The sequence below is a fragment of the Squalius cephalus genome, assembly GCF_949319135.1.
Source record: "Squalius cephalus genome assembly, chromosome: 18".
In the NCBI taxonomy this organism is placed as follows: Eukaryota; Metazoa; Chordata; class Actinopteri; order Cypriniformes; family Leuciscidae; genus Squalius; species Squalius cephalus.
In genome coordinates this window covers 779724-804466 of record NC_137139.1, presented here as the reverse complement: position 1 = coordinate 804466, position 24743 = coordinate 779724, and the positions used below count along the sequence as shown (strand labels likewise).

The 24743-nt window shown below is 40.1% G+C and overlaps 2 protein-coding genes across 8 annotated transcripts in view; one reads left to right on the top strand and one right to left on the bottom strand.

Moving 5' to 3' along the window:
* LOC307145521 (uncharacterized protein) overlaps window positions 1–10055 on the top strand; it is a 58540-nt gene extending 48485 nt beyond the window's left edge. For all 4 annotated transcript variants that reach the window (XM_079848768.1, XM_079848765.1, XM_079848766.1 and 1 more), the window contains exons 2-3: window positions 1446–2912; window positions 7970–10055. In XM_079848768.1, coding sequence (XP_079704894.1) covers window positions 1590–2912; window positions 7970–8293 — 1647 coding nt within the window. In that variant the 5' untranslated portion in view covers window positions 1446–1589 and the 3' untranslated portion in view covers window positions 8294–10055. The remainder of the gene's footprint in view (window positions 1–1445; window positions 2913–7969) is intronic.
* Window positions 10056–10132: 77 nt separating this feature from the next.
* Window positions 10133–24743, bottom strand: part of irf10 (interferon regulatory factor 10) — a 31607-nt gene continuing 16996 nt past the window's right edge. For 2 of the 4 annotated variants that reach the window (XM_079848769.1, XM_079848770.1), the window contains exon 8: window positions 10133–10542. In XM_079848769.1, coding sequence (XP_079704895.1) covers window positions 10444–10542 — 99 coding nt within the window. In that variant the 3' untranslated portion in view covers window positions 10133–10443. The remainder of the gene's footprint in view (window positions 10543–24743) is intronic. The other 2 variants (XM_079848771.1, XM_079848772.1) reach the window with 1 other exon arrangement.

Below are 24743 nucleotides of genomic sequence, written 5' to 3'. Positions count from 1 at the left end.
AGTTCACAGAATTTATGTTGTCTTCTATGTCTAGGTCTGCTATTTTCCAACCTTTCCAGTTCTGTTTTGAATAAAACAAATTACCACAAAAATGCTTCTCAACTTTTATTATTATTATTATTATTATTTATATTTAAATGTCTGCTGGAGTAATATGATTATGTTTAATCCAGGATGTCTCTTCTTCATCATGAAAATGTCTTCATATGTGCAGCATTCAGAGATATGACAAACATTATGTGCGGTTTAATTACTTCACACACTACAGTATATGACCGATGATGCACAAAACAATGTGTAAACACTATAAAAACATAAAGCATTTGTAAGCACTTGACAGCTCAACGTTTTGTCTTATGAGAAACTTACTAACACTCAGCTCTCCATTTATTATTCAAGTGAATATTTCCTCCACAAATTGCACTAGAACTTGAGAGAGTTCATATAAAAAAAGGAACTTGTGACAATAATTAGAAATGGTCTCCATCCAATGTGAAAGCTCAGACTGCACAAACAAACTGTTCTTAAACTTGTTTTAGCAGCTTGCTCATATGTGATGAGTTCTGAACAGTTTGACGGCCTACATTTTCCGACAGAATCCCTATATAGTCCTCTTTGGTCACTGTGGATGTATGGACTCAGTTTCCATGGGAACAGCAGCAGGGTATCTGGTTCAGTGCATGCAGACAGTGTGGTAGACAGAGGCGTTGAGAGCGAGACCAGATGTGCTGGCAGCGCGGCGCAGTGAAGTAGAAGTGTCTGAGGAGTGTTGGACTGGCATTAGAGACACTGCCCCACAGGAAGGTGTGAATGAAACAAGCAGATTTGTCTGCATTAAGGAGCCTTGTTTTGTGTGTGTGTCTGTGTGTATGCTCTTGTTGATTTTTCAAATGCCGTATATCCCAAAGTGAACTTCAATCATGAGGTCGCTTTTCCTATCACTACAGTAGCAGTTGTTGAAAAATTCTGGAATAAGTCTGGAGATTCCCATCACAGTTTAATGAGCAGAGGCAACCTATTAAGAACTGGCATGTAGTCTCTTGCCATATCTGTATGTGTGTGGGTGAGAAAATGTTTCTTGAGCGTTTGTGTATCAGTATATGTTTTGTTTGTTTGTTGGGACCACAGCAGCAATATGGTGATAATCATATGGATGTTATATTTAGGTCTCAGTAGTCCAATGTATTGCTCCCACTAAAAAGCCCACAAAACCGAAGTTCTACAGAATAGAAGACTCAGCCTCAGCAAGTGTATGGACAACATTTTAAAATGTATCTTAAATGTGATGAACTAAATCTGTGGTTAATCTGCTAGGATATAGATTTTATACTTACAAAATACTGTATTTAGGGCCTGCACTGATGCTTTTGTTGTGTGCATACACTGTTGTGGGCCAAGCAAGAGGTCAGTAACGGTTTCTTTCTTCTTGCACTTTCTCCTCTCAGGTGAGAGGGAGTTCTGAACGTGGCCGTGAGTGACACGTCGTGTGCGTGATGCTGATCAGCAGAAGAACATTTATCTCTCCTAGCCCCTTGTTTTCCCCAGCCCATGTAACCTAGTGTGGCCCAGAAGGCCCGGGGGATTGTCCCATGAATCCAAGCCCAGACCGCAGCAAGGAGTGTCTCCCCCCAAAAAAGCGGGAGTCCCGACAGGGCTCATCCGATCAACCAGCTCCAGAGGATGACTTCAAACCCCCCGCCCCTTTCCGAAGCCGACGGCAGCATCACTCCACCGAGGGTCACAGAGAGAGTGGGGATCTTCTACCACCCGCTCCCGCCATGCTGCCCCCTTATCCTCTGTCCTTGCCTTGGCAGGTGTCCTATACCCCCGGCATGCACCACTCGTACTTGCCGGTCCAGGTGGGAGAGCGGCGAGGCTCATCTTCGGCGTCCTGGAGAGAAACATTGTGTGGACGGGGTATGGATGGAGGACTGGAGCATACCATTCCCCACCACTCTCGCTGGCTGAGCAGTGACATCCCCCCCATTAGTGTGCAACCGCTCATCTCTGTGCCCACGTTCAAGAGTGTCTACACAGCCGAGTCCAGGGAAATGTGGTCCTACGGCCCCAGTCGGCGAGACTACAGCTCGTCTCTCTTCTCCCCCAATCTCTTTCCACAGCCTACGGCTTATCCCCACGACACCCTCCCTGACAGCAGACTCAGGTACCAAGGCAGACGGCCAAACGGTGTTGATAGCCCAGACAGCAGGCCTAGCAGGAGAGTGCCCTCTTGCGATGACTGTGGGAACGACAATGTGAGCAGGTTGGATGGTCCACATGCCAATGGCAGGAGAAGACAGGAGAATACAACAAGACAGACCCTCGGGAGAGGCCTTCTGCCACGAGAGAACACAAGTGCACATTCCTCATGGGACAGGGACCGCCGGGGAACACCCAAAGCTCCAATGCCCCCCTCGTCAGACACAAAGACAGGAAAGGCCATCACTTCTCAGGACCATTTTGGTGTTAGTGCCTCTCAGGCTGGAGCTCAGATCTACTATGCTCTGGGGTCCCTTTGCCCTTCTGCTCACCAGAACCCTCAAGCACATAGTCCTTCTGTGTCCTGTTCCCAGAGGAATTCCCAGTACTCCCTGCAAAGCCAACAGAACAGCCATGGGTTTGAGACAGAATGGGATCCCTCTGCAGGGTCCTACCGCCCTCCCGTCGCTGTGCTCACGGGCCCCGACCCGCCCCCTTCTGCAGTCCTACCTCATTTTGCCAAAGGTTCCCTGATCGAGCTGGCCGGTGGCCATCTGAAGAGGGTGGAGGAGCTGAAGACGGAGGACTTCCTGCGCAGTGCTGACACCTTGCCTGAGTTTCACCTGAGCACCTGCACTATCCTGCTAATCTCGCCAGGACCCACTTATGGCTTCAACCACTTGCAGGTCTTACTCACAGACCGCAACACTCAGGTGAGTCACAACAAACATGTACTGTATACAGAAACCAAACGATGATGCCAAATGATAGAGCGCGAAATGATAAGGAAGGGAATTTTAAAAACTACAGCTAAATTAAAACTGAAAACAAAAGCACAAGTAAAACATGACAGCTGTCTTGGAAGCTCTTTGCACAACTGATGAAGTATCACTATATTGCACAAACTAAATTAAAGCATGGGTCACTTTTTTCAGATCCTTTCTGATCCTTTATTTCGTTGATGGATGAAAAACATAACTTTTTTTGTGCGTGTTGAAGTAGCAACATGCCTTCCAATACTTGATGTCTTCCAGGTAACTGAAAAGGTTACTTAGAATCCTAATGAAGTCCCTTGAAAGGCACACGGTTACGATTGAATGTGTTGATGTCATTTCCACTGAAATACGAGTTCAGAGCAGGACATATCGAGACACAGCCTCTGCATCTAATAATGTAGGGAGCGGGATATTTCAGATTCTACAGAGCGTTTGATTGGACAGAAAATGTGATGAGAATCTGTGTGGTATTCCAGAAAAAAAGGTTAGCTTACCATCACATACAGTATACCCTGAACTCTCGGGTGATAACCCCAAACCTTGCTCACTCATGGTGTGCAGTTTCCAACTCTGCGCTCTGGAGTACTGTGCATTCGGTCAGCCCGGAGTGTAAAACTCAGAGTTAGCGCTGACCACACAAAGACATTCACCATGGGGTCGCCATGGAAACAGATGCTAAAAAGAAGCACGCCATGCCGCCTCTTTCTTCTTTTGTTTAATGCCTTAGTGCATACCGCCACCTACTGTGCAATCATTATTTATATTGTAATTATATTGTTTGTTTGATGCTAATTAAATTAAAGAAAGATTGAAATATTGAAAAAAAAAAAACAGTCTGTGCTTTAATATACAGTATAATATGGTTGTATAAATAGATTTTTTTGTTTAACCATTTTGCGTCCACATTTCTTGTAAGATGAAATGTATCACATTTGAATTTTTATTAGAATACATTATATAAAAAAACGTCCCATTGCAAAAAAAGGCCTTATGAGTGAAGGTTCATGATGTGTGAGATGAGAATAAAATAAATATATCAGAGTAACGTAAACATTGCTTTATGTTATTATCGTGCTATATAATCAAATATATGAAATATAATGATTTTGTCATTGTTTTGGAGCACACTATCTTATAGATAACCTTAAGGCTAACATATTCAGACTAAGAGCCAAACAAACTATGAAACTCTTTATTTAGGACTTCATTGTTCACAGGTCTCAAGGGTGGCAAGAGGATAAACACTAGCAGTAGGATTGCTGAAGAGAATATATTTATTAGATTAGATTTGTCTTCCTTAATGATAATCCCTTAAACATAATGTTGATAACACCAAATAATTTCATAAGAAACCTTGTGTTTGTCTTTTTTCCCAGCTGCCTCTTCTCTTTGCTAAGCCGTTGCTCATTGGTCACATTACAAGGCTCAGGATCAGGAAAAAAGTCTTTCAGGAGAGGTTCAGAAGAACAGCAAATATGGATGTTAAAATATCCCCAGAAGAAGACAGAAATGTACAAGAATAAAAAAATAAATAAATAAACGGCAGTATTAACCCCTTACCTGACAGGGATCACTGGTGATCCCAGATTATTTTAGTTCAAAATATGTTTGAGCTTATATATCTCAATATTAATAACAGTCTGGTTAATTTTGAGTCTTGAACTATAAACTCTCAAGGGTTGGCTTTCTAAATGTATGTGTGTTATGTTTCTATTCAGAATTACTTATGAGCAGTAACCTTTTTATTTTGGGCATTTCATGTATGCAGCACTTGCCAAAATTGGGGGTGATGAGCAAGGGGTTAACGTTGCAAAATTTGAATACAATTTCAGCTGGAAAACAGCTCTGCAGAAGACAATAGTGCCATTTTTGAGATTGAGTCAGTTCAGTGGTGAAATGAATCTGATTACTCTATAAAGCAGTTCTACAGAAAGCAGTGATGTCTTTTCTCATCCAATAGTGTCAGTGCGGTCAAATCGATAATACTGCTGAATATTAAGTGTCTTTTAAACCCCAGCTAAGACGGTGGAGACAGTTCACTAAACTCAAAACAGTAACAGTTCTGGTTACATAAAATGTGTCAGTTTCATAAGCTAAAAAAAAAGGTTAGAAATACTCACCAAGGTTAAATAGGTTCACCTAATTTGAATACTTAAATTGTCCCCTACTCAGTGAAGTTGAATACTTTGAGCATTAGAGTCTACAGTGAATGCTGGGATATAATTCTGATATCATGACATTTCGGATCATGATTTTCATTATCATTATCAGCCACCTTTGGAGTGAGAACAGTTTGGCCTTTATAAATGGCTGTCAATTGAAGAAAATAAAGTAAGCTCACTTTATGAACTGACAGCCTGTCTGCTCGGAGCGATCTATATTTGGAGTTTACAACAAAATATATGTTGTTTTAATAGAGAAGTCACAAGAATGTTGTTTTGCAACAGGAGAGATTCAGGTTGTGGCTCCACTCTTTCCTTTTTTCTGGCATCTGCAAAACAATGATTGATTGTCGAAAAAAAGCGATTCAGTCATTGAGAATTATATTTTACAATAAACTTATTTCAGTCTAATCTTTGATTTAGATAACCTGGCTTATTTCAGTTTTTCGTTTTGGCTAGGAGAAGTTTTTTAGTAAAGTTTTCTGTTTATTTTAATTAATTCATTCATTCATTTTTGTACTATAAATATCCTGTCATTAAAATCTGTTCATATTAAAAATACAGAAATAAAATTATTTTATAAATTAAAAGTTCTGAAAGCACTGAATGAGATCCCATTAATATTTAATATAGCTTATTTTATTTTATTATATTATATAATATCTTTTTTTTTTTTTCATATATGTTGCATTAAATGGTGATTCTCTCTAAGGTGGACACCCAACTTAATCTATGTTAATTATCATTTGAATCTAACCATGTCATGTCAACAAATGGAAAAGTCAGACAGCTGTTTCTGATCATGTTAATTATTGTCTGTCACCCCAAATGCCATGCTTTACATATTCTTCTCTTATTGAAAAACGGTTGCTTTATTTACCTTGAACAAAACGGAAAAACATTAAGGAGACCTTTGTCTCATAACATAGACAATGATTTTATTGATCCTTATGTTGTACATAAATCCACCAAAAAAAAAAAAAAAAAAAAAGATCAATTTATTAGATTAAATCAACTTCCGAGATCGGGTCAAGTATCAGCCAAATTCCATGCGTGTCATCGAAAGCGGTTGTTAAGAAAAGTTCTGAGCTGAATCTGAGTGCCATCTAGTGGTTTAAAGGAGCATTCAGCACCTATGGGTGCAAACAACACTTCTTTCTCAAAGAGCATTTGAGCACTCGAGCTCCTGCTAGAGGTTTTGGTGGCAAACCGAATTCTGTTGTCTTTGGTTGCCGACCACACTGCTCGAGTCGGTGTGATTCAACACTAGGCTCCACCTGCACTCTTCTACCAGTGTACTTTACGAAGAACACTGTGTGCAGTCAACTTCAGTTGGCGAAACAGAAGTTTACTCATTCCACTAGTGTTGGCCCAACATTATTTTCATTAGTTTTAACTGAAACTTGATAGAAAGAGGAAATGCTGATTAGGAAAGGAGACTTTTATGTGATGTTGTATGCTGCTTTACACCGTGTCCTAACCAGACGCGATGCGATAAGATTCCAGCGACAAATGATGTGTCTGTCCACACTAGACTAGACACGACTGCGAGATGCGTCAAAATCAATCAAAACCCACAGCCAATCAGAACAGTGTGTGGGCAGAGTCAGCCAATCAGAACAGTGTGTGGGCAGAGTCAGCCAATCAGAACAGCGTGTGGGCGGAGTCAGCCAATCAGAACAGCGTGTGGGCAGAGTCAGCCAATCAGAACAGCGTGTGGGCAGAGTCAGCCAATCAGAACAGCGTGTGGGCAGAGTCAGCCAATCAGAACAGCGTGTGGGCAGAGTCAGCCAATCAGAACAGCGTGTGGGCGGAGTCAGCCAATCAGAACAGCGTGTGGGCGGAGTCAGCCAATCAGAACAGCGTGTGGGCGGAGTCAGCCAATCAGAACAGCATGTGGGCAGAGTCAGCCAATCAGAACAGCGTGTGGGCAGAGTCAGCCAATCAGAACAGCGTGTGGGCGGAGTCAGCCAATCAGAACAGCGTGTGGGCGGAGTCAGCCAATCAGAGCAGCGTGTGGGCAGAGTCAGCCAATCAGAACAGCGTGTGGGCGGAGTCAGCCAATCAGAACAGCGTGTGGGCAGAGTCAGCCAATCAGAGCAGCGTGTGGGCAGAGTCAGCCAATCAGAACAGCGTGTGGGCGGAGTCAGCCAATCAGAGCAGCGTGTGGGCAGAGTCAGCCAATCAGAACAGCGTGTGGGCGGAGTCAGCCAATCAGAACAGCGTGTGGGCAGAGTCAGCCAATCAGAACAGCATGTGGGCGGAGTCTCGCGGCTCCAGAGAGTAATCTTGACGGCGCTCGCAAGAAAATGGATAAGTAGCTACACAATCAAATTCACAAATATTACACCATTTAAACATTATTAAAAATACACAGGCTACTGAGTTACTAAAACAATCTTTGTCAAAGAATACACGTGTTTGTTCACAGTTTTAACGTTCTTGTTTCCATTTGTTTAATTTCAAGATCTGAGGTGAATTATCTATTGTTGCTTTTACAGCCTCAAAGCTGGAGCACTAAATGATATTCAGAGTCACATGACACGCTTTTAACATTAAATAAAGCACATAAACAGCACCTGAGATTATCATCGCCACACTTTGTGTTTGTTGTTAGGGTTAGGACAAACACTCTGATTAACATGGAAAATAACCTTTGTCGCGCGCCGCGTGTAGTTAGGACACGGTGAAACTTAATGACAACAAATTATGTTTTCTAACAAAGAGTTATGATTTGTATTTCTCTCTCTGCGAAATGGTGGCTTTCTTGGCAGGAATTCTCTGAAGTGAAGTGTTGTCCTCTTACCGAAGTGTGCTTTCTTGTCCCGGCAGGAGCTTCTCACAGTGTTAGCGGAGTATCCGTTCTTCGTGCGGGACCGCGGCTGGTCTTCCTGCAGTCCCCAGCGGAGCGCGCGGCTGTACGGGCTCCAGTGCCGCCAGCTCAGCGCCGGGGACGTGTGTCTGGCTCTGACTCCCACACCCGCTCCGAGCGGCCCGGCGGAGATGCCCCCCCCCCGCGCACCCGTCCCAGCGCCGGCGCCACCGCCAGAGCCGCCGCGCACACGCAAGAGACGCTGGTCCGCCCCCGAGCTGCCGCCCGGAAGCAAGACTAGCACCCATTTACCTCAAGGCTCGAAGCTCGAGAGACGGCAGTGATGTCTCCGGTGGACTGCACTCCGCGGGAAGGTTTAGCAAATGATTATTGGTAACCTCATAGATACAGCCGAACAGCTATTACGGTCCTCTCCTATTAAACGTGATTTCAGAATGTAGAACAACACATGCTAGCGAATCCCAAAATGCACAATGAGACAATCAAAAAATCACTTCCTCGTGATGCCATGCACCTTTTAGTTATGCTAATCTCAAGCCTCTTTCTGCAGGGTATGTCGTTTCAATCAGTATTATAACAAGCCAATGCTCCGGGATGGAAAAAAAAGTACACAATTATATGAGAATATATCATTACAAGTGATCTGTGAATATGCTAAACGAAATAGTCTACTGTTATTTTGGTAATGCAGTCTTGTTTCATGCTTATGAACTGCGTTTGTACCTTCAGTCCAGCAGGCAAGCTGAATGTAAAGCAGCCTTCAGCCAAGCTTTCAGTGTGGGGACAACATGCTAGTTCACTTTAGCATTACACAGTCCATCCTGTCTTACCCAGGGAAGAGACACTAATGATGGACTGAAACCAAACTCACACACGACCCTGGGCCTGGTGTTTTTAAAGAGCGATGGTGCTAATGACACATCAGAGAAGTCCTGTGGGGATCTGTGGGGGGAAATGACAGAAATCTAGTGTTTTGAACTCAGATACGGGTATATCTACTCTTGATTAAGCACACTCTATCACTTTATTTTTCTCTGATTTATTTTTTGTTGTTGTGGTTTCTCAAATAATATTTGCTGTTAGATTTTTTTCTTTATAAATGTTCTAAATGCTCTAAAATTGTATATTTTTAAAGTTGTGAGACAGTAATACAATGTTGGCTAGAAATAAAAGAACGGCTTTCTAGATTTATATCGAAAGGATCTAATTCCATTTTTAGCATCGCAATGAAACGACAAATGAAAGCAGTACCATCGAGGGAATATTCTGAATTAGGGTTTCATGAGGTCAGAGAGTCGAAACCTTCAGAAGCATCATACACACGTCCAAATGCTACTCTATGTCAATGGAAAAGTTAAAATGTTAAATTCAGGCCACAGTGAAAAGCAATCCCTGGATTTGTTTTTAAAGAATAAATGTAATCCATTAATTCCACACCTTCAAATGTAATCTGCTCAAAATGTATCATATGTCTTAATCAAAATAAGTGCCTCCTCACGAGAGTACGGGAGTTCGGTCTCTGTGAACCCCTTCTTCCCGCGAGCCTGCTCTGCTCTGATTGGTCAGATGGCATAGTGTGTTATGATTGGTCGACTGCTTGCAACGTGTGTCGGAAACATTTCAGCTCTTCCTCAGCGAGTGATACAAACGGTGACTATGGCGGCGGTTTCTCAGTATCAATCCCAGCACAAGTCCTCATCTGTTTGTAGCACATCCGACCTGGACCTGCAGTGCAGAACACAGCGTCTTCTCGACACGAAACTCCAGTCTCAGATACAACTACAGTGTTGGAGGGTCGAAGTAGACGTCGATCGCCGGCAGCCAATGGAGATCATAGGCTTGCATTATGCAAATTAGTTTCACTGTTACTGTTTGAACAGGAAGTGAAACTGGAATTGCTGACGACTCGTTTCGGCAGTTCAGAATCAATCCTTTCTTTTAGGAAACAAGAACTTCATTTGATCTTTGCAGACATTTTACATTCACAAACAGCTACATTCCACTCTGGATGAAAGGGAATATCTTAATAGGGGCATTTCAAATAAAAAGAAAATTCTTGTTGAAAGGGTAAAATAAAGATTCTTAACTTTTATTCTTCCTCTGACCTCTGACCTCGTCTCTGAAGGGTTTCAGGGTCAGACTGATAAACATACATGCATGTAATGCGATTACATTCTCTTCACTACAAGCTGTCACATTTTCCTTCTGAAATAACCAAATGATACAGAAGATTAACAAAACTCTTTATTTTAATTTAATTTTCCACACATAATTTTACAAAAAGATAAATCATAATCTAATTGCATCAGTATCATAATTATTAGTAAAAAAATAAAGATTAGACTAAAGATATAGAGCTTCATAATGAGAGAAAAAAGCATTTAATTCTGTTAGAGAAATATGAATGTTATCATTATTTGCAGAAATCCACCAGAGGGATGTTGAAGTGTGTGCTGTTGTGATGGAGGTGTGTCTAATCATTGGTTTTCGTGTGTGGGGGGGATTGCTTCATCTCCACGTCATTAGGAGCCTGATGCCTTCGGAGACACTCCACAGCGAACAGAGGAATCACCTACACACACACACACACACACACACAGAGAGAAGGAGAGAACATGTCCCGTGTGATTACTCCACAACGCCCTCTTCTGGCAGTCAAAGAACGGCTGCTTTTCCAGAACAGTGCATGATTTACACTGAACAACAACAAAAACCATCTAGATTTTAGGGGATAAACTTAAATATCAGGACATTTTATATTGTATACTTAAATATGTCTATAAAATAGATGATAAAATAATGAATAGGTAAATTAATAAGTTAAATCGCATAAAATTATGTTTTGTTCCTGACCACAGCTCTGCCCCTTGGAAATGTTTTTGTCTCACAATAATGAGAACATATCTCATAATTATGACTTTGTATCTCATAAGTAAAAGATACAATGTCATAATTAAGATTCATTATATCATAATACTGACTTCATAACAATGAGAACATTTCCTATAATTAAGTTCTAATAATAATGACTTTGTGACTAATGATTTTGTTCAGTCATTGTGAGGCTGTTGAAATTCAGATCTATGAGAAAATTGTGTAATTGTTATGCCGTTATGTAAATGAAGTGGTGGAAACCGGTGCCCATATGTTTTGACAGTCACTTCTAAATATTTCAGTTTCCTTTCTGTCACATTTTTCTGTTGATTCTCTGTCTAATGGCACCAAATACGCCAGTACCCATGAGCCTCTGAATATGTTACTATTCAGATGACTTTGGAGATAATGGATATATCTGCAAATAATACATTAAAATATATACATTATTATATTATACTGTTGTCAAAGGGGACGGCTTAATACAGAATACAGAATGTAAAGTTCGCCGATTGGCAGCTTCTTGATGGGAACGTGAAAGCACACTTATGCCGGGTTCACACTGAACGATCTTAGGCCGGTTTTCGCTCGCCGACAGGTTTTGGGAGATCGCCGACAAATGCCCGAAATCACAGACAAATCAGTGCTCGTTCACGTGAGTGACAATCACGCAGTGTGCATTATCAAAGACACGATCTGAGAGAATTACAATTATATCAAACAGAAACAAAGCAGAAACATTTGCTTGACCAGCAGCAAAATTATTTATTTACCCAACTCTCTTTGCAGAACACACACTCCTTGTTCTCGTCTCCCCAACCATTCCCTCCTGCATAAGCTGGTTTTCTTTTTCTCATTTTCGCTGCAAATCAGCGCACAGACAATTTGGATCGCGATATTCTTTCAGGCTATCATTTTTAACAACAGTTTCAGTCTCGCGTGTGTTTGGTTGTGAAACGTAGTTGGCGATTTTTTCTTTTGTAAAGTCATGCAGTGTGAAACCCCCTGTCGGCGATCCATCGTGCAGTGTGAACACACACACCAGCAACTGAGTGTTACCCCAGATAGTCGTGCAGTGTGAAAGCAACAGTGACCCGACTACTATGAAAATCGTGCCGTGTGAACTCGGCTTTAGGCTGTTTACTCCTGGTATTAAGATGCGTTTTGTCGATTGAATCACAAGTGGACGACTAAATTCAGGTGTAAACAGGGTGTAAAATGTTTTGAGCTTGTTCACTCCCGACCATGACGTGATTTAAACTTTGGCTGAAGACCCAAGTTTGGTTTGAAGATGAAAAAGGTATCAAGCACGAAGTTCTCTCGTCATTCCTGATTTCTAACACACACTCACAGTGTTCGGCTGGTCTCGCTGCTGTCAGAGCAGAAATGAAAGCTGATGATCGCCGTGTGTTTTTCCGTCGCCTCCAGTCGCGTTCATATGTAATTTATGTGAGCTTATTTTGTCCATTAGATCTAAAAAAGCCCATAAACCCTCTCCTCGGAGAGATCAGGACAGAAGTGGTTGAAAGTGGACAAATTAAAACACCAGTTACAACGGGAATGTGTCTCCCTCATCCACTTGTGATCCGACCAACCAAAACACATCTCGCACTGGTTAGTCTGAAAGTGTGTGTGGACTGTGCATACAGGGAGCCCACATAGCAACATTGTGACGGCCCAGATCCGGCCCACATCTGGCACTTGTGGAAAGATGATCCGGCCCACATCTGGCACATGTGGAAAGATGATCCGGCCCACATCTGGCACATGTGGAAAGATGATCCGGCCCACATCTGGCACATGTGGAAAGATGATCCGGCCCACATCTGGCACTTGTGGAAAGATGATCCGGCCCACATCTGGCACTTGTGGAAAGATGATCCGGCCCACATCTGGCACATGTGGAAAGATGATCTGGCCCACATCTGGCACATGTGGAAAGATGATCCGGCCCACGTCTGGCACTTGTGGAAAGATGATCCGGCCCACATCTGGCACATGTGGAAAGATGATCCGGCCCACATCTGGCACTTGTGGAAAGATGATCCGGCCCACATCTGGCACTTGTGGAAAGATGATCCGGCCCACATCTGGCACATGTGGAAAGATGATCTGGCCCACATCTGGCACATGTGGAAAGATGATCCGGCCCACATCTGGCACATGTGGAAAGATGATCCGGCCCACATCTGGCACTTGTGGAAAGATGATCCGGCCCACATCTGGCACATGTGGAAAGATGATCTGGCCCACATCTGGCACATGTGGAAAGATGATCCGGCCCACATCTGGCACTTGTGGAAAGATGATCCGGCCCACATCTGGCACATGTGGAAAGATGATCTGGCCCACATCTGGCACATGTGGAAAGATGATCCGGCCCACATCTGGCCCATGTGGAAAGATGATCTGGCCCACATCTGGCACATGTGGAAAGATGATCTGGCCCACATCTGGCACATGTGGAAAGATGATCCGGCCCACATCTGGCACATGTGGAAAGATGATCCGGCCCACATCTGGCACATGTGGAAAGATGATCCGGCCCACATGCAGCGTGGAATGACGGCCCTTGGACTCTTAAACTATTAACTTGAGATGTTGTTTGGCTGCTGTAACTGAGTTATGACTGCCAGATGAACAAAGAGAAAAAGTGACCAGGTGATGTTGGTTTTGACATAATCATTATTTGACCTGAATCACTGAACTCATTTAGAGCCTAATCTCTGATTTATATTTATATTGTTGATTACATAATCACAGTGATTCTACACCATTAGATCCAGAATTTTCTAAATTATCCAAAGAATTGCTTAAGAGTAGTTCTGATAAAACACACACACAGATATCAAGAATCAGTGTATGAATCTTAACAATGTTGACAAAAAGAATACTCAATTAGGAAAAGGAAATTACTAAAACAAATCAGATATAATTTATTCATACCGCAATGCATGATGGGAGCCATGAATGAGTTTTGATTGGTGGCACCCAGAATGCACTGCAACATGCTTTATTATTGTCACCATTGTTGAGATTCACAGGCTGATTGATGTCTGTGTTCATAAGAAAAATACTTTTTAAAGTCTTTTGATCAGAAAAACTTTTAAGAAATATTTTTGATTATAATGAAAATGCAGAAAATCATATGCTTTAGAATCACAGGCTGCTGAAATCAACAAGGTAAACCTAACTCTCTAAATGAGTCCAGGTCAAACGATGATTATGTCAAAACATAACCAACATCATCTGATCACCTTTTCTCTTTGTTCATCTGGCAGTCATAACTCAGTTTGAGGGTCAAGAGCCCAACTAAAGCAAACACTGATCACCATAATGGTGACGTACATTTGTGATTTTCTCCTTCAGTGATTCTGCTTGTTAACATCAGGTGTCTTCAATAATGATCAACCATCACTCAATTAATTACTTAATTATCTCATTAACTTTAACACTGCTTCAGTGTTCATTTAACACTCATATTTTAACACTTTAACACTCTTGAGTGTGGAGCCAAATAAACTCTAAGGAGAGTTAATTTTAATACTGGAGTTTTGCTGTGTAATTTTTAGCTGTTCAGAAACTCTGTTTAAGGTGCATAGTGTAATATTTAGGAGGATCTGTTGACAGAAATGCAATATCATATACATAACTATGTTTTCAGTGGTGTATAAAGAGCTTACATAATGAACCGTTATGTTTGTATTACCTTAGAATGAGCCATTTCTATCTACACACACCGCGGGTCATTGAAATAGACATTTTGCGCCGACATGTTTCTACAGTAGCCCTAAATGGACAAACGTGTTTAGTCACTATGTTGTTCTGCGTGCAAAGAAGTGAGCTAAAGTCAGCGAATAAAACACTGACACAATGATGAACAAGTAACAATAATATTCGCACTAACATATCGTCATACTGAATAATCAAGTAAACCTAATTTCTTAATTTATCTTTGTAAAGAAACCTTATTGCTGAACTGGCTACTCTCTGCTGTCTCAGACGACGACATCACTTCCTGTCGGCCACTGTAACTTCTGTTGGTTGCAATTCGCAACCTCACCACTAGATGCTGCTAAAATCACACAGTGAAAACCACAAGAGTAAAACCAACTTTTACCTGCTTAAATTAATTGATGCAGTGGTCCATTGACATTTAATGACTTTTAAATGGCCAGGAATCAGGTTTTCTGACATTTATATTTGCCTGGGGAAATACATAAAGCAAAGCCTGAAATCATACACAAGCCCTAAATACAAGCTAGATCTAAATCTAGATAGACAATCTATAAGATATCGCCCAGCTCTAAAAAGAAGTTAAAGCACTAAGGCATAACAAGCATATGACTTTATGTTTTATAAAAAGCAGTACTTAAGTTAAAAATCGATCAGTGACATTTAAAATCCAATAAAAGGAGGAATATTAGTGCTATTTGGTGGAAATCAAATGTCATGTAAATGTTTAACCGCTACTAGACTACAGTCGTAAGCATTAACAAACATATAAATCTCAAGACATCAGCCGCAGAGTCATGTACTGTAGTTTTCATTAGTAATAGGAAGAGTATTGTTTTAAGTTTTAATGCTTAACTTTCCAGATGGCAGTAGAGATGACCTGCACCAGGATCGGTGTGTGTGTGTGTGTGTGTGTGTGTGGTTCAGGTATACCATATGTTATGGGGACAAATAGACAAATAATCATGTTTTAAGCTTATTTTTCTTGCCCCACTGGCAGATAATTTTACTTGTTTTACGCAAAATGCACTTAATTTATATTTTTTCCCCACAGGAGACTACTTATCTTATGCCATTTTGCAAGTAATTGCATCTTGATTTAAGATTTTTTAGACATTTTGACTGGAAATAAGAAAAATAAATTAAGAGAAGCATTTTTTTTGTAGTGTGGAATATAGAGTTTCTACAGTATAAAAATCATTGTCTATGGAATGTCCCCACAAAACATGGAAACTCAACATTTGTAGTGTGTGTGCAAGTCTGTGTGTGTGCGTATATAAATTAGGACTACAATGCATTCAATTATGAATAACAGCATTTTGTTGTTGTGTCAGAAATGAGCTGTTTAGGCGAGATCACATGACGCTTTCATGGGCCCAGAGGCACATTAGTCAAGCTCCGCGTATTTAGCCCTTCTTTTACTGCTTTTTTACTTTATTTTTGACATCTGGGGTAGTTTTGTCATTTCCAGTTGGTTTGTAAATGTCACACAGTCAGAAACTTGCTTATAAAGAAGAAAAGTAAATCAGCAGCCGCGACGGGCAGAGCGGACATGGAGGACAACATGGCGACCACTATAAAGCGATCTGAGGACATTTTGAAAACCGAATTAACAGCAATGCACATGTAATTCGCCTCTCACATGACCACAATCCAGATCTCTGTGACAGATCTACAAGATCGCAGTAACTTCCGGCTGTTAGGGTTACCTGAAGGGGCTGAGAAAGATGACTGTCATGCAAAACGGCGACTATAATCTACTGTACTCTCCGGAGGAAGCGCGTAAATTCCTAAGCTCGATTTCACGACCTCACTTTTCAAGGATGGACATGGCAGACGCAGAAGAGATTAGTACTGAGGAACTCCAGACTTGATAATCTAAGGGTGCTTTCACATCTGTAGTTCGGTTCATTTGGTCCGGACCAAGGGCGAAAAATGATACTTTGTAGCATTTTTCAGGCGTTTTGGTTCCTTTTCACACCACACTGATCGCTCTGGTCCGGATCAGTTTATGATTTGATAAAACGAACCAAAATGCAGTCACGTGACAACATCCACATCACTCGGAACGCATTTCCATAACTGCACTTCGTTTGGTCAGAATTAACGTGCGGGAAAATTCCAACAGAACTCCCAGAATTAAACAAAGAGGAGGAAAATCCGGCAGACAACACGCCGCTGTTTACTATGGAGAGACGACTGCGTGGGCTGATTGTGTCCTTGGTCATATTTTATTATAGTTTGTCTACACCACTTTAGACAAACAATAATATTTGAGAATGAACCGAGGATGCGGCTGGAAAATAATGTTAATAATAATTTCTATCAGGCTCCGCACCTCCTCACAACTCCAAGTTTGTCCGCGAGCTGCAAACTGTCAACAAACATTTCTCCTCATCCTATAATGCACAGCGCAGCTGACTACGGCAACTGGCTTAGTCCAAAAATGCGCAGTACTTTGGGAGCTGGGTCTGTTCGAGGTCGGATCACGTTCTCACCACAAACGAACCGCTCCAGAGTTCGTTTCAAAGCGTACCGAGACCACCTCTTCCAGGAGGTCTCGGTACGCTTGTTTGGTCCGCTTTTGGTGCGCACCCGAGTGCGATTGCCGCATTCACACCTGCCCAAACGAACCGCACCAACGGGGAAAACGAACTCTAGTGCGATTCAACCAAACTAAATGAGGCAGGTGTGAAAGCACCCTAAATCTACATGTGATGATCATAAGGACAAGGTACTGTATCACTAATTTACAGTTTCGTACGTACACAATGCAAAATTTATGTTTGCTTCCTCTCTAAGGAGAACATCATTTTTGTAATTTTCTTTACCCCACTTCATTACTGATGTGAATTTAAAAGTTCTATTCTATTCTCTTGTAATAGGGCTAATGGCAGTGTACTAATGCTGTCCAGGCTGTCATGTTGCTGTCAATGAAATGGGAGGGTGACAGGGGAGGGTGACAGGGGAGGGTGGCAGGGGAGGGTGGCAGGGGAGGGTGGCAGCCTGGGGTGTGTTCTTACCCAGACTGCAGTAGGTGGGCTCTGCTTTGCTACAGGGTTGTTCGGTGGGTGAGGGATGGGTTAAAGGTAGACTTAAGATGATTATTAAGTTGCAGTGGTATTACATGTAGACCAGATCCAACTTTTTTCTCTGAATTATCTACCTGTCTCACTGATCTAACAGACTTTGAGATAGTAATGGGAACAGATATGAACGCTGTAATGTCCCATGACCTTGATAGGTCTGGTGGCAATTTTTCTTATTCCCAGTCTGTTTCTACTGAGCAACTCAATCAATGCATAGTCTCTTTTTCATTAGTAGATACATGGCAGTTATTTAACCCTTCGCAAAAATTGTAAACAAATTTGTCACAAATCATATTCACGGACTGACTACATTTTCGTTCTCTCTACCTTGACCTCATTGATACTTGAAGTCGACCTTTCTCGCCTATCTCTTTCAGACCATAGTAGTAATTTTCTGAAACTTTCAATTACCCAGCGCCCTCCACGAGCACATAGGTGGCGTTTTAATACTAATTTATTTTTGTGATCAATTTAGAACAAAACTATGTGGCTTTATTGGCATCAATAAAGGCTCGGTAGATGACCCACGAATACTGTGGGAGGCGACAAAGGAATCTTTTGGAATTTCGGAAAATCTATCAGGAATTTTTCGATTTCATATGCTTCTTTTCGCCAAAAAAACTCATCGTAAGAACATTTCTGACCTGGAATCCAAACTTTGGTCTCTAGAACAGGCAAACCAACACTCTTTTTCTGATAATAATACATCTAAAATTTAAACTGTTAGGAAATAACTTAATTTATTATATAGATACAGAGCTGAATTTCTTATACAAAGATTTCCAGACAAAACTATTATTTTCAAGGTAGCAGACCTAGCCATTTACTGGCTTTAAGACTACGTACTGTAATAGCAAAAAATGTGCTCATATTACAGCAGTGAAATCTCCAGCCGGTGAGGTTCTGACTGACCAGAGTATAAATGACACTTTTCGTTCCTTTTATTGTGAATTATACAGCTCTAACTCTAATCCTATACTTCCTTTTTATCTACTCTTACTCTTCCACATCTGTCAGAATCAGACTCTGAGCTCTTAGCTAGACCTATCATCGGTCAGAGGAATGAGCAAGGGTAAATCCCCAGGCCTAGATGGCATACCAGTTAAATTCTATTGAAATTGATGACAAAGGGCTGAAATCATTTCAAGATATTAAGGCTCTCTTTAATTTACCAGGAACTTCCTTTTTCATGTATCTTCGCATTAGATCATATGGAGTTCCCTGGGATTCACAATTACCTGAACATCCCTTGCAAAAGACAATTCTTCCAACGGATGATTCTGTTACTTCTGCCTCAGCTATTTACTCTTTTCTCCTCAAAAACTCATACACACCACTTTCCATATCAACTGTTTGGACTAAGGATATCAGTGAGGACATACATACTTTATTCACTGAGCAAATTTGGGAGACAATCTCATGATCCTCAAAAAACCCAAATCATCAGATGATCCACTGGAAACTTCTGCACAGACTCTAGCTATCCCCTTTAAAACGTTTCTATATGCATTTTTCTCCTTCCCCGAATTGTAATTTATGTCCGCAGAGAACACTTGGTACATATTTACATTTTTTCTAGGAATGCCCTGCACTTTTTCCTTTCTGGTCTCAGCTTGCTCATGACACATCATTCCTGTTAGATAAGGATGTGGTTTTGACTCCAGAACTTTTCTTTCTAAACAACTTGTCTGAATTGGCATTGTCTCCGCAACAGAGAAACTTACTTTTAGCTGCTTTCACTGATGCAAAGAAAATGTTAGTCAGTCACTGTATTCCTCCACATACGATGAGCAGGCGTGTATGGGGCTCATCTCTGCTGGAGCTATCAACAGTTCGCATTCATGGAGCAAAGGCAAATACTTTAAAGAATTGGAGTGCAATTTCTGACATTGTTAAATCCTTTGTTGTAAAATTTATTTTAGTGTTTATGCCAATTTTCTATTTATCTATTGATTAGGTATTTTATTTTTTACCTTTTCCACTGCAATGTCTTACAATTCCTTAGCACAGAATAAGTCTACCTAATTGGTGGTGGGTGGGGGGTATGGGTTTCACTTTAATATGTTGTATATTTTTTCTTATATTGAATTGACTGCACTGTTAGACCTTACCGGGTTTTTTACAGTAAAATACTGGCAACACTGTTGCCAGTAATTTACTGTTAATTGTACAGTTCTTTACTGTAATCTACAGTATGTTACTGTAAAAATGCACTAAAACTCGAGTTAACAAATTTCACTTACAGAAACCGACTACCTTAAATTGACCAACTGTCATTTAAATGTATTAACTAAAATGTATAAAGCATTACTAACATGAGCAAAGTATTATTGTGAACTTATTTCATTTGAAACCACAACAAAACTTTTGTAAATAAAAAGATTTCCACTGGACCAGCAACTACACAGTCACCGCCTGTTAAATAAAGCAACACGCAGCATATCATCAATGTGTGTAGATCTTCTCCTGGACTGAAGCACAGGCTCTACTCTTCTGCACAATGGTGACCCAAAAAACTAGATTTTACAGTAAAATACTGGCAACAGTGTTGCCAGTATAAACCTGTTTTATAACTTACAGTTTATTACTGTAAAATACATTTTGTGGGTGTGTCTTTTTTTATCTTACACTGTTAACCCTTTCAACCCCACAGGAAAATCCACACTACAAAGAGTAAAAGTAACATTGAGACAGTGTTGCAGTGAGATAATTAAGGGAATATGTAAGTGATTGTTGAGCATTAGTGATGAACACCTGCTGTTAGAACAGAAAATAGAGAAACACAAGAAATACAACTGACTTCCAGCCATTACACATTATTACACTTATTATTAACCAGTATGACTTTATTTCTGTCATACATCTACAGAAGTTGTTATTAAGATGTTTAACTGAAAATGTTTGATTTGAAGTTACCATTATAGAGATCAGTGTTTGCTTTAGTTGGGATGCTGATGCTAAAACATTAGTGTTTCTTTTGCTGCTTGAGCTGTGTTTTTGCAAGTCACACTTGTGCACACACAGTTTATGAATAATTGCGGTTATGATGACAAAATCATCATATTGCCTGTTCATTCAATAAGGAAATTCATTCTCACTTGTTCAGAGTTTAATCCTCAATCAAAAGTGTTACATTAGCACCACTGTGAAACCACAGCAATAAATTACAATGACTAATTTTTTAACACATCATGCATAACTAGAGAAACAGAGCTACACTTTCTTTTAGAAATACAGAGATATCACAATTTAGCACATTAATCTCAACAATGGTGGCAATATTTTTTTTCTTTTTTTATTCATGCAGCAGTGCATGCTGGGAGTTTTATATTGTCCTGGAACCCAGCATGCATTGTGACATGAAACTTTTGATTGTCACCATTGTTGAGATTCATATGCTGATTGTTGATGTCTGTGTGTGTCCAGGATAAGCAGGAGTTCAAAATGTTTTAAAGCACTATATGATTTTGATATTCTTCAGAAGACCTGATTACAGAAATATCGATTTCATGTTGTAGATTCACAGATATATGCTAAATGTGAAATACACATAAATTCAAATAATATATGCAGGAAAGATCAGAGAATCAGACATGTCCAGGATGATTGTGGCATCATCACAAAATCCAAAAACACCTGATCATCCTCTTGACTCTTTCTTGCCATAACAAATGTGTTTTATAAACTCACTGTTACAGCAGCCAGAGAGAGATGAATGGTATGAAGTCAAGGGACAAGAGACCAACTAAAGCAAATACTGATCTCCATTATGGTGACACCAAGCTTTATTATTAACTAAATCTCTGTTAATTCTCAACAAGAACTTTTGTACATGTATGAAAGAAATAATGTTAAACTGGTTTGTAAACTGGTTTCACACTCAGTGTGGCTGGAAGTCAGTTGTAGTTTTTGTGTTTCTCTTTTTTCTGTTCTTGTTTCTCTGTCCTTCAGTGATTCTGCTTATCAGGTGTTCATTAGTTTCTCGATTCACTCACTTCTTTTCATTCAAGTGGACTATATTAGTGAACTAATGTAGGGAATAGAGAATGAGGGTATAGGGTGTGACTGGGAAAACAGCCTCTGAGTGTCGATTTTGAGCACTGTTAATTCACAGTATATTCCTGTAGGCTATTTTTGTTTTCTACGGTATATTACTGTTTTAATGGAAAATGGTATGATATTGTCAGAATTTGGCCTTTTTTTACAGCAAGGGTTAACAGTGTGCTCAATAAAAACAATTATTCACAAAAAATAAATGAGCTGTTTACATACAAACACATTGTACTGTGTATTTTACTTTTGTATTGCAGTTGAGTTAGGGAGATTAGGCAAGCAGCTACGCACAGAATCCAGGGAGAAACAAGAAGAAACAAGATATGCTTGCAGCACAAAATAAAGATAGTCTGTTTAGCACTGGTGAGCAAAAACTGCTCTCGCAAATCATGCTATCTTATCACCCACCCCCAGCCCTGTTATTAAAACCTAGAAACACCCCTGGACTGTCAATATATATATATTTTTCTGATTTTTTAACAAAAAAATGTAAGGGGCTACATTTTGTTAATAAACATGCTCGTTCATACACACACAATAATTCTGAAATTAAAATAAAATGACAAAAAACAAATGAATGTCTGTATGTTGTGGCATTGCAGAATATCTGTGCCACAACATTGTTTCTGGTTTACTTTAACTTTCACTTTCCCTTTGCGTGAATGGGTGGAGTGATTCAATTAAAGTAGGGGTAAGTCGTTTTTGAAATATGCTGTTGGCCAATGTTGATATTTGAAATCAACCCAAACAAACACACCCCGTCTTCATTGCTCCGCCTCCAAAACTCACAATCCAATCCTAACAGCCCTTCTCTGAGTCTCGAATCCCGATCCCCTGCAAGCGAGTCGAGTGCACTAACAAATGACCCCATACACCACATTCTAGGAGTGTGAATCTCTGGGCACCTCACGATTCAATTTGATAACGATTCAGAGGGCTGTGATGCGATGCTAAAACGATTATCGATGCATCTTTTTTTGTGTGTGACTACTTAGTACTTTTAAAGCAACTAAATAATAAAGTCTAAGACTTATGACTTGAAATTGTTGCTGTATACCACACTCAAAAACAGCTTATGCAAAAAAAGTAAATGAACATCTGCAGAGAGCAGTCAAAAACTTTTTGTGGCTGGCATTGCACTGATACACACTGTGACTGTGGAGAGCAGTACAGTAAACCTGCGTATAACATACGTATAACAGATCGGTTTACAGCATACTGATGTGAAAACAAAACAATACAGAAAGCAGCTCTCATACAAAAATAGAAAAAAGGCCACAATGAAATTATGCCAATTTTCCATATGTTAGCTTTTAACGAAGAAGGTGCCGTTTGGATTTGGCGCTCAGCCGTCATGCGTCTGTTATGCGCACGCCACAGACTGTCCGGGTGCTGCACTTCCGCACTTCAGACTTCCGCCTTTTGCGTTTCGTCAATATTACGTTATTATTTTATTTTTTTGAAAATCGAATTTTGACATTTGTGAATCGATTCAGAATCGTCCATGTCCGCATCGCGATGCATCTAAGAATTTAATCCCCCCCCCAACCCGCATTCACTAGCAGTCGTCTGCGCGACTCACACTAGTCCTCCGTTACACACGCAATCCAAGAGTGGATGTCTGTTTATCATAGCAGAAGCACAACAAAATAATGCTTTACGAAAAATAAAGCGCAGATGATGACCAAGTGATAATGAAGCACAAAAAAAAAAAGAACTAATTCATACAAACAAGAATTAGTTGTTAGTTGCTGTAAGACTGGAGAAACTGGAAGAACTGGAAGAGAGAGCTACTCTCTGAGAGAACAAAAGAAACTCACTCTTGTGAACACTGTAAAAATGATTACGCTATATCTACTCAATAAAATTGTGGCAACAGATTACAAGCAATATAATTGATTAATTAATTATAACTCAATTCTAATTTGTTCAATTTAATTAAATTAATTCCTTAAAAGTTAACCATTTAAAATGAGTAAAATTTACAACAATTTTTTTAAACAGACAGACGTCAAAGATGAATTAAGAACTCTTTATTTTTTATTGCCAACAGTGAAGACACCTGATGTTAATCACTGAAGGAGAAACCCATCATTTTAAGTCACACTTATGGTGATCAGTGTTTACTCTAGTTGGGGTCTTGACCCTTAAATTATTAACTTTAGATCTAGTTTGTCTGCTTTAACTGAGTTATAACAGCCAGATCAACAAAGAGAAAAGATGATCTGATGGTGTTTGGTTGTGTTTTAACATAATCATTATTTCACAATCATTTGACCCAAATCTCTGAACTCATATAGAGCCCAGTTTCTGTGTAAGGTTTACTTTATTAATTATAGCAGCACTGTCCTTGTACAACATAATATTTCTAACTTTTACAATGTAATCCAAAGAATTTCTCATATACAAAAAAAATAATAAAATGTTTTGTTTAGTTTTTAGACACACTGACATCAATAATCAGCCTGTGAATCTCAACAATGGTGACAATAATAAAGCATGTTGCAGTGCATTCTGGGTGCCACCAATCAAAACTCATTCATGGCTCCCATCATGCATTGCTGCATGAATAAATAATGAGCTTATGATCAGAGGTGATCTGTTTGTCACCATTGCTGAGATTCATATGCTAATTCTTGTTGTCTGTGTGTGCCTACATAAAAAAAAAATTGAAGTTTTTTTTTTCAATTGATTTGATCATATGGATTTGAAAAGGCTAAAAATATTATGCTGTACAAGGACAGTGCTGCTATCATTAATAAAGTAAACCTAACTCAGAAATTGGGCTTTATACGAGTTCAGTGATTCAGGTCAAATGATTGTGAAATAATGATTATTTTAAAACACCATCAGATCACCTTTTGTATTTGTTCATCTGGCTGTGAGAACGTGGTAAAGATGAACTTTAACCACGGATTCTTCACATAACTGGGCGGGCAATATGCTAATGTTTCATCTTGACATCACAACGAAGCGGCTTATGACTCTATTGAAAAACTATTCATTTCATTGACTCAGAGTC